This window comes from Aricia agestis, chromosome 6 (genome assembly GCF_905147365.1).
Source record: "Aricia agestis chromosome 6, ilAriAges1.1, whole genome shotgun sequence".
Lineage (NCBI taxonomy): Eukaryota > Metazoa > Arthropoda > Insecta > Lepidoptera > Lycaenidae > Aricia > Aricia agestis.
The window spans coordinates 20,904,836-20,915,191 of NC_056411.1; the positions used below are offsets into that span (position 1 = coordinate 20,904,836).

At 60.3% G+C, this 10,356-nt stretch overlaps 1 protein-coding gene across 1 annotated transcript; it reads left to right on the forward strand.

Annotated features, from left to right (window-relative positions):
- Positions 1–1,305: 1,305 nt before the first annotated feature.
- On the forward strand, positions 1,306–3,471 carry LOC121728264 (microtubule-associated protein futsch-like). The gene has a single exon (XM_042116404.1). The coding sequence runs from the start codon at positions 1,306–1,308 to the stop codon at positions 3,469–3,471; it is 2,166 nt and encodes a 721-aa protein (XP_041972338.1).
- Positions 3,472–10,356: the final 6,885 nt, after the last annotated feature.

Here is a 10,356-nt window from a genome sequence, read left to right on the forward strand (position 1 = left end):
GTTAGGTTAGGTTAGGTTAGGTTAGGTTAGGTTAGGTTAGGTTAGGTTAGGTTAGGTTAGGTTAGGTTAGGTTAGGTTAGGTTAGGTTAGGTTAGGTTAGGTTAGGTTAGGTTAGGTTAGGTTAGGTTAGGTTCCCCCCGATGGTTGCACGCCTTGTCGTGGCGGTGGGGCTTAGTAACCGCGGCTTGGACAACCGCGGTGAAGCAAAGAGGCAACCAGGGCCGGCCGGTGTCGCCGCCTGGCCCGAGGAGGGCGCTCCCAGCGGACTGGAGGAGTCCGCTGCGGATGCGCACCGAGGTGGGGCCGCAGAGGAAGAGGCAAGTAGGTATTACGGTGCGCCGCTTGCCCTATCCTCTGCGGCCGAGGACGGATCGCGGGGGGGAGAGGCATTGTGGTAGGTTGCCGCTTTCCCTACCCCCCCTGCGAGCTGGCGGGGCCGTTCCGCTTGAACGGCATTGGTGGGGCCGCAGAGGAAGAGGCAAGTAGGTATTACGGAGCGCCGCTTGCCCTATCCTCTGCGGCCGAGGTGTGGTCGGTGGCAGAGCCACAGACCTGATCTGCCACATGGCCTCCAAGTAGCAGACTCGGGGGGCGTCTGCTACAGCCTTGGTGGGGGCCGAGGAGGAGGGCGCACGTGTTGTGCGCCCATCGTGGAGTCTTCGGGCCGCTGGCGGGGTCGCAGATGTGTGTATCGTTCCTGTGGCCCCGTCAATATGCGGCGTGGCGGAAGATGGGGGGGGGGGTTTTAGTGGGTATACCGTGGTCTCATTAGCTACGGGAGTCCCACATAACCACTCGGGTCGCCCCCTGCGCCTGGGTGGTATGCGTAATGCATTTCCCCCTCCGGAAAAAAAAGAGGTTAGGTTAGGTTAGGTTGAGGCGGAGCCTATGCTAGCTGAGGGATTTTTGAGTTCATGGTGGCTATCGATGCGCATATCGTTGGTGAATTTTTTGGTGGTATCTGCGTCTCAAAAACCCCAGTGGTTTTTGAGAAATTTAATTTTTGGTGTTTTTCGCTTTTATAGTGAAATTGTTAGTAGGTCATCAATGTAGAGAAGCACTGGTCGACGAGTTTGTCCCGGTGTTCCTTTGCGGGGGTGACCCCTAACGGGGGGGGAATTGTTCTGTATATATTATTTTAGTACTGTTCTTTTATTTGGTGTTGGTTTTGCTTTTATTTTTGGTGTATGTCCTAGGTTTAATTTTAGTTTTAAGATTAAATTTGGACTTTGTGTATTTGGTGGAATACTTCGCCGGCACCTGCCCGAGTTCTCGGGTGGGTGAGCGGTTTGAGTGTTTGGCATTATGCCAAAGGGGGTCAAAGATTCGGGGGGGGTTCAGGAGGGATCTTCTGGTTTGGGACTTGTGTTGTCCTTTAGGAATGATAGGGGTTCCGGGGATGATATAAGAGAGTCGGAGGAAGGGGGTGAGAAGGAGAAGAGGATGGTTGCGTCGAAACGGAACTTGCAAGGCGTCCGTGCGGGTGTAACTATTGAGGAGTTATTGGGGGTTGAATCGATCCCCTCTATGTCGGAATCGGAGATGGTCGCTAGTAAGCGTCTTTTTTCGGAGATCTCCGGTTCCGACACGGAGGATGTTGGAACAGCCAACGGCATGTCTAAGGTGCAGACGGCCAAGCGTGGCAAGACGCGTGGCTCGATGAGCAGACTTTCGGCAGCCCGACAGGAATTGCGCGAAAGAACTGAGGAGGCTAGGGTGGCGGAGTACGTTGCCGCCTTAGAAAAGAAGGTGCAGAGAAAGGAGTCGAAGGTGGGAAATCCCACTCCGCCTGGACCCCTTGATATAGATGTAGAGGCCATGGGCCCGGAGGACTTGCTCGGTGCTGCTGAGAGCAATCTCGAAGAGATTCTCAGCATCGCGGCCAAGTCCTCCAATTTGAAAGGGGGGTACGCCAGCAAGATACGGCGTGCCACCTCTGCGGTGAGATGTATTATTGACGCGCTTGCATCTCGCACCGTGGCGGAAGAAACTCGGCGTCTCACCGCAGATAATGGTAGGCTGCGCCGGGAGTTGGCAAACCTTCGCGAAGAAGTTCGCGCGTATAAGCGGGACTTCGAGGAGAGTCGTGCGTCGGCGGCGAAGGAGAGGTCTTCTCCAATGTCCAATGAACAGTTGGGCATTTTGGAGAAGAGCATCGCCAAGTTGGTGGGCAACTTGGTTGATGGGAGGCTAGCGGGGATAGAGGCACGGTTGCCGCCCCCCACGGTGGTTCGTCCGCCCTTAGCGGCCGATAAGAAGCGGGAGGCTCTCGAAAAGAGAGCCACTGCCGAGAAAAGCCCTGCGCCGGAGACTGCCGTAGTTCGTGACTTGTCTCCGGTTCTGACTTCGTCGGCGGTTCGTCGTCAGCGGGAGGAGTTTCCGGCTTTGCCGGTGCGCCCGGAGGTGCGCCCAGCCCCGGCTCCTGCTCAACCTAAAAAGAGTAGGAGCAAGGGAAAGGGGAAAGGGGCTGAACGACCGGAACCGGTCAACCCTGGCCCCTCCACATCCAGGAGTGCGCAGCCTGAGAGGCTGGCAGAGTCTTCGGCGGTGTCGGCTGCTACTCCAGTGGCTACCTCGTCGGAGGTGTTGGACGGCTGGACAGAGGTCGTCCGCAAGAAGACCTCTGTAAAGAAGGTGGCGCCGAAACAGTCTGCACAGATGGCGGCCAAGAAGCCGAAGGTGCAGCTGCCTCGCTCCACAGCCGTCCTCATAAAATTGAAGGCGGACGCGGTGGATAAGGGCGCGTCGTATAGTTCGGCGCTCCTAAAGGCGGAGGGCGCCATTAAGTTGGATGAGCTGGGACTCGGCCCCCTTCGCATCAGGCAGTCGGCGACTGGAGCCAGGTTGATTGAGATACCTGGCTCTACCAGCCACGAAAAGGCGGATCTATTGGCGGCTCGACTGTCTGAAGTCTTGGCGGAGGAGGCCGACATTTCAAGGCCCGTGAAATGCTGCAATTTTAAACTCACGGGCCTTTCTGACGCTGCGACTGTAGAGTCAGTCAGATCTGCAGTCGCAGGAGCAGGTGGATGTTCCCCCACCCAAGTTTGGGTGGGAGTAATACAGAGGGGGTCGGTCGGGACGGGTTTTGCTCGCATGAGCTGCCCAGTGATGGCGGCCAAGAAGTTGGTGGAGCTGGGCAGCTTTGCCGTCGGTTGGAGCAGAGTGACCGCGCATCTTGTAGACGCGCGGCCAAGCCACTGCTTCCGCTGTCTGGGTTTGGGGCACTATGCTGCTTTGTGTCCCCCCAAAATGAAGGACCGCAGTGGCTTGTGCTACCGATGTGGTACACCTGGACACACCATGTCTGGGTGCAGTGTGGCGCGTCCAAAGTGCGCAGTCTGCTCCGATGCGAGCAGACCTTCGGACCACGTTATGGGGGGTAAGACATGTAACCCCCCAGTAACCCGGGGAAAAGTTCCCTCCTCTAGGAGAGGACAGGCGGCGCCGGAAGCTGAAATGTCCGAATAATGCCAGGACATCTCAGCTTCCTTCAGGCCAACGTGAACCACTCCGCTGCGGCTCAGGATCTCTTCCTGCAGACCGTGGCGGAGTGGAGTGTTGACGTGGCGGTGGTCTCAGAGCCCTATTACGTTCCTACTCAACCACATTGGGCTGGGGACGTTGAGGGCTCCGTCGCCGTTGTGGTGAAGCCAGGCGCTGGACCCCCCCTCATACCAAGAATGAGGGGCCCCGGGTACGTGGTGGCGGCTTGGGGAGAGTATGCCGTCGTTGGGGTTTACTTCTCCCCAAATCGCAATCTAGCCGCCCTAGAGCAGTTTCTCGATGCTCTAGGGCCGCTGATCAGGAGGCTAGCCCCCCTCCCCGTCATAGTGGCAGGGGACTTCAACGCCAAGTCCTCGGCGTGGGGTTCCCCGGTCACTGATCCGAAGGGGAGGGAAGTGGAGGAGTGGGCTTTAGCCTCGGGACTGTCCCTATTGAACACAGGGGCAGTCCAGACCTGCGTGCGGCGGACGGGCGGCTCAGTGGTGGATTTGTCGTTCGCCACTCCCGCCGTCGCGCGCAGGGTGGAGGGATGGAAGGTGGTAACGGAGGTGGAGACGCTCTCGGACCATCGATATATACGGTTCGAGGTATCTCCAGCCTCCACATCGAGTCCAGCGTCTCGGTCCAGGAGGCAAAGCGTGTTCCCGCGTTGGGCCATCTCCAAGCTCAACCGGGAACTTGCAGAAGAGGCGGCTATTGTCGGCCGCTGGAGCTTCCCGTCGTCACAGGCTATGGGGGTGGACGAGTTGGCTGGCTGTTTCGGCAAGGTCTTACACAGCGTTTGCCGAACAGCCATGCCTAGAATTTGGGGTCCTCCCCCGCCTCGGCGGGCAGTATACTGGTGGTCGACAGAATTGGCCGACCTTCGCGCCGCCTGCAATGCGGCGCGTCGCGCCTATTGTCGCAGCAGGCGGCGCCGCCCCCAGGACGTGGAGCGTGATGACCGGCTGTACAGGGTCTACCGGGCAAAACGGGAGATCCTGCAGTTGGCCATCAGTCGGGCCAAGGAGCGAGCATGGCTGGAGCTAGTGGAGGGGCTCGAAAACGACCCCTGGGGCCGACCGTACAAACGGGCGCGAGAAAAACTTCGCGCCCAGTCGGCCCCCTTAACGGAGGCGCTCCAGCCGCAACTGCTGGAGGATATCGTCCGGGAACTGTTCCCGGACCCCCCAGCAGGCTTCGCTCCGCCGCGGATGGCCCGGCGGACGCTGGACTCGATGGAGGAGGGTGTTCCGCCTCCCGTCACCGATGCCGAAATGGAGACGGTATTGTTCCGTCTCCGAAGAAAGAAGAGGGCGCCCGGTCCGGACGGGGTGCACGGAAGAGTTCTAGCTCTAGCTCTCGTGCACCTCGAAGATAGGCTCCGGGAACTGTTTAACCGCTGCCTTCAGAGCGGACAGTTCCCGGGAGCATGGAAGAAAGGTCGGCTCGTCCTTATTCCTAAGGGCGGGCGATCACCGGACTGTGCGTCGGCGGTGCGGCCGATAGTGTTGCTGAACGAGGTGGGCAAGGCGTTTGAACGTATTCTTGCCTCCCGCCTCGTTCGGCACTTGGAGGAAGGCCCTGGACCCGGACTGTCTGATAATCAGTTCGGGTTTCGGGCCGGTCGGTCGACCGTCGACGCCATTAGGCGTCTTAAATCGGTGACGGAAGAGGCGGAACGCCGAGGGGAGGTGGTGGTGGCGGTGTCGTTCGACATCGCCAACGCCTTCAACAGCCTCCCTCACAGCGTAATACGGGAGGCACTGGAATATTTCGAGGTGCCCCCGTATCTCGGGAGGCTGTTGAACGAGTATCTCTCCGATAGGGAGGTCGAGTACGAGGACGGGTCGGGGTCTCTAAAGAGGCGGAGCGTCGAGTGCGGTGTCCCTCAGGGCTCAAATGTGGGCCCAGATTTATGGGACATCGGCTACGACTGGGTCCTGCGGAGCGGTCTCCTCCCCGGAATGGTGCTAGTCTGCTATTGCGACGACACTTATGCACTATTTCGGGGACGGACTTTTCAGGAGGCTGCGCGGCTGGCGGAGGTGGGATCATCCCTCATTGTCAGCCGCATAGAGCGGTTGGGGCTTCGGGTACGCTTAAGCAAGACCGAAGCCCTGCTCTTCCGCGGACCCGGGAGGAGAGGACCCCCACCCGGAGCTCGACTCCTTATCGGAGAGACGGAGGTCAGGATGAGTCCGACGCTTAAATGTCTTGGGCTCATCCTGGACGGGAGGTGGACCTTCGGCCCACACTTCCAACAGCTGGGACCGAAGGTCGTGAGGGCGGCGTCAGCGCTGGGCCGGCTCCTGCCTAATATAGGAGGGCCCAGCGAAGCCTGCAGGCGGCTGTACTCCGGAGTCTGTCGGAGTATAGCCCTGTACGGTGCCCCAGTTTGGGCGGACTCCCTCACCGCTCGCAATAAGGCCCAGCTGCGAAAAGCGCAGCGGGTCATAGCGGTGAGGGTGATCAGGGGGTACCGTACGGTCTCCTGGGTGGCAGCTACTGCCCTGGCGGGAGACCCGCCGTGGGAGCTTGTTGCGACGGTCTTCGCCGAGTTGCACCTCCTCGTTTCAGAGAGGAGGTCGCGGGGCGAGGACTTGCAATGGGAGGAGCTCCGGCGGGTCCGAAGGCTAGGAGAGCAGTGGCTGTTGAGGAGGTGGGGTGAGGACCTGGCGCAGGCCCAGTACGGGCAACGTACTGCTCAGGCTCTGCGTCCAGTTCTTGCGGCGTGGATGCGCCGCAAGAGAAAGCCCCTCACCTTCCGCCTTGCACAGGTGCTCACCGGACACGGTTGTTTCGGTGCGTACTTGTGTAAGGTCGCCAGGAGAGAGCCAACGCCAGCCTGCCACGACTGTGGCGCTGCGGAGGACACGGCCCAGCACACCCTCGAGGTGTGCGATCGTTGGGTCGTGCAGCGTCACGATCTCGTGGCGGTGCTAGGTGCGGACCTCTCGCTCCCGAGCATGGTGCGCTGCATGCTCGAGAGCGATGAGGCCTGGCAGGCGGCGGTCTCTTTCTGTGAAACCGTCCTTTCACAGAAAGAGGCCGCGGAGCGGAACAGAGAGGATGACCCTTCCTCCGTTCCGCTCCGCCGGCGTAGGACGGGAGTGCGGAGGCGTCGCTATGCGAACCTCCAATAACTTCCGTCCCACGGGGCTCCGGGCCAGGATGGGTACCTGCCCGGCTTAGCTAGTCCCGGCGTCGAGGGGAACGCTTTAGTATGCCTAAGCGTTCCCTAACTTGGTGGAAGTCCGGTCCCTTGTGAGGTAGACCGGCCGGTCGTGGAGGGAGTCCTGTGGTAGACAGATCCAGGACATCCCTCCGTGTACGGCTGAAGGCAACCGCAGGTGGTTTTAGTGAGTAAGAGTCTCACATACCCCCGGGGTGCCTCAGCTTAACTGAGGCGCATACCCGACCCGGGGGACCCATGATGGGTTTCCCCTGCGCATCAAAAAAAAAAAAAAAAAAAAAGGTTAGGTTAGGTTAGGTTAGGTTAGGTTAGGTTAGGTTGGGGGCGATACCGGTCCGTCCACGTCGTGTCCCTGGGCACCTCCCCCGTGCCATCGTGAGCGTTTTCACGGTGACACGGGAGGGGTGGCTGAACGCCGGTATGGCGTGTGTTTGTGTGCGTGCTTGTTGTTGTATGTTTGGCTGCGCCCACAGTGTGACGAAGGGGCCCGCGACCCGGGGTGTCGGTGTTAGTAATGATGGAAGGTCGCAATAGTAAAAGTATTCTCCGGGTGGGTCTCGGCTCCTCAGGAGTCGGGGAATCCCATGCGCCGTCTTCGGACGGTGGCCGGCCCGTGTATACGGAGGGGCCAACTAGTGCGATGAGGGTAGAGGGGGCCGCTGCAGCGGCGAGTGTTGGAGAGAGCGTGACAACGCGCGAAAGTCCGAAACCGGCGCACCTAACCGCGCCGGCGGCGGACGCAATCACGGACGAGGATGTTGACTTCTCCGTTTACCAGCCTAACGGCGTAGAGCGGGTGAAGAGACTGGCTCAGAGAAGAAAGGAGCGGGGTTGTCCAATCCGGGACTTACCCAACCTGCCGCCTGTGTTGCAGTGGCGGGATGTTCACGGCACGCAGCCCCGCGCTCCTACTCCTACCGGACATGACGAGGAGGTCGGTACAGGGTTGACGCGCTCACCTCGCGTCGTTCTGCGCGACGTGATGCGCGAATTCTCAATACCGCCTCCGCAAGGACGTGACAATACTACCGGACGAGACAGTGAGGACTGGCCCGCGGACTCCGACGATACTGCCTCAGACGTATCGATGGACTCCGAGGGCCTGCCTACAATACCGGCTAGGACGCACCTTAAAAGGCGCAACTCGGACGACGACATGGAGCCGCCCATCAGTAAAGGGGCGGTGCCCAAAGCAAAGAAGGGACGTGGCCGGCCACCAACAACCGGCCAATACGTCGGCTTTGGAAAAGCTCAGGCGGAGCTGAACAAGGAGAAGGAGGAGGAACGCCGGGCTGCCTTCAGGGCGAAAGTCGAGGAGGTAGCCCGGAGGGCACGGGAGGAGCGAGAGGCGAGGGAGGCGCGAGCCGCCCTTCGCGCAATACCTGCCCCGGCCGAGGACACGGAAGAGACAGGCGCGGCCCTGGCGGCAGGCGTGGAGAGGGCCTTGGATATGGTGACGATGGTCGCCACAAGGTCCTCAAATCTGAAAGGGACGTACCAGCGTGCCCTCAAGGAGGCGGTCGCGTCCATCAAGGCGGCCGTCAATGAGATGAGAGGTCGCGGTCAGACGGAGGAGATGCGGGCACTAGAGGCGCAGAACGACCGCCTCCTGCGCCAAGTCAACGCGATGCGTCGGGAGCTGGAGGAGCTGCGCCGTCGCGTGACTGGACCCGCACCCGATGACTTGCAGCGGATGTTATCGGAGGTCTCGCGTTCCAACATCGAGACCTTCGGTAACATGCTCAACGCGAGAATTGCCGGATTGGAGGACAGGCTCTTGCCGGAGCCCCGAAGGAGACCGCCGCTGGCGGCTGACGGTACTGGTACATCAGCCGGCGCCCAACCAACAGCGGCTGCAAAGAAGACGCCGAAGCCGAAAAAGGCGGCGACGGCAAAGGCACCGGACAAGAGTCTGGTAGACGACGCGGCGGCTCCTTTACAGCCGCCCGCCGCACCAACTGAGGAGAGGGCTGCAAAGCCGAAGAAAAAGAGGAAGAAGAAGCGGCCATCAATGGCCGCTCAGGAGGCGGCAAAAGGGGGGCAGAACACCAACGCCCCTCCCGCCGAGGCCCCGTGGACCACCGTCGGTCCGCGCAGGCCCAAAAAGAAGAAAGGGGCGGCTACTCCATCTAAAGCCGCCCCTAGGAAGAAGAAGAAGGCCAAGCTCCGTGCCCCCAACACCGCGGCAATCACCGTCACACTGAAGGCGAGTGCTGCGGAGAAGGGGGTCACGTACAAGGACGTGCTGCTGAAGGCGAAGGACGCGGTCGGTGGGGCAGTGCAGGAACTCGGCATCAACAGAGTCGGGTTTCGCTTCCGGCAGGCACAGACCGGCGCTCGCGTTCTCACCATCCCTGGCGAGGGCGCACAAGAGAAGGCGGATGTACTGGCCGCAAAAATGCGGGAGGTGTTGGATCCGGAGGTGGTCAAGATCGGCCGCCCGGCGAAATGCGTAGAGATGCGCATCGCCGGGCTGGACGACTCGGCAACGACCGCCGACGTCATCGAGGCGGTCGTCAGAGAAGGGGGATGCCCGACAACTTCAATTAGGTCGGGCCCCATAACGAAAGGAAGGTGGGGCGACGGCTCGCTTTGGCTGAGCGTCCCCGTCGCGGCAGCCAAAAAGCTGCTCAGCTTGGGGCGGCTGCGAGTAGGCTGGGTCTCGGCGAAGGTGACACTGCTGGCCGCGAGGCCTAAGCGGTGTTATCGATGCTTTGATACCGGCCACCTGGCGACGACATGCCAGTGCCCGGTGGACCGCAGCCGGAATTGTTTCCGCTGTGGGAAACCGGGGCACAAGGCCGCCGAGTGCCGGGAGAAGCATCCCAACTGCTTCTTCTGTGAGGCACTCGGCAAGGAGAAGGACCACGTGCTGGGTAGTAGCGGCTGCGTCACAGCAAAGCCGCTCCCCAGCACCAAGCACCGGAAAAGACGCGGAGCTCCCTCCGACAAGGCTCGGCCAAAAGAGCCTGGAGCCGGTGGTGCTGGGGTTAGTCAGCCCCAGCCCGCCATGGAGGTGGAGCCATAGGCCCGTGGGCGGTTGATCGGGGGATCACCGCCCGCGCGAAGGGCCCCGAGAAGGAAGCTCCCTAGATGCCCGGGGAGCTCTCGGTGAAGAAAGGCGGCGGCAGAACACCAGCCGCCGCAACGGAGTAGTGCCGGATGCGGCGAACGGCCGTGAGGACGCGGAAGTCTTAGAAAAGTACCCGCATCTCACGGCTGGAAGGAGGGCATGGGGGGGTTTTAGTGGGTAAACCTCGTGTAGGGAGTCCCACATACCCCCGCCTCTTCCCCCGAGGGGGCGGGGGATACGTAACGTATTTCCCCTCCTTAAAAAAAAAAAAAAAAAAAAAAAGGTTAGGTTAGGTTAGGTTTTGGGGGCGATACCGGTCCGTCCACGTTCGTGTCCCTGGGCGCCTGGGTACGCCACCCCGCCCTTTACACGAAGTGACGTATCCAGGATGGCTGAACACCGGTCTTTCCTGTCTTTCTCTCTTTTTATAGTTTACTCTTCGTTTGTATTGTTTTATTTTTGTTTCACTACCTTTCACCATCTTTTCTACCCTGTCTTTCCGTTTTGTTTACACTCTTCTTTACACCAGCGTGTGTTTCTGTGTACATATGTGTGTGTGTTTGTGGATGGATGGACCCGTGGGTCCCTAATCCCCGGTTTG

What these genes read in the sequence shown, in the direction of transcription:
- LOC121728264 (XM_042116404.1), top strand. Translation starts at nt 1,306, where the DNA reads ATGCCAAAGGGGGTCAAAGATTCGGGGGGGGTTCAGGAGGGATCTTCT.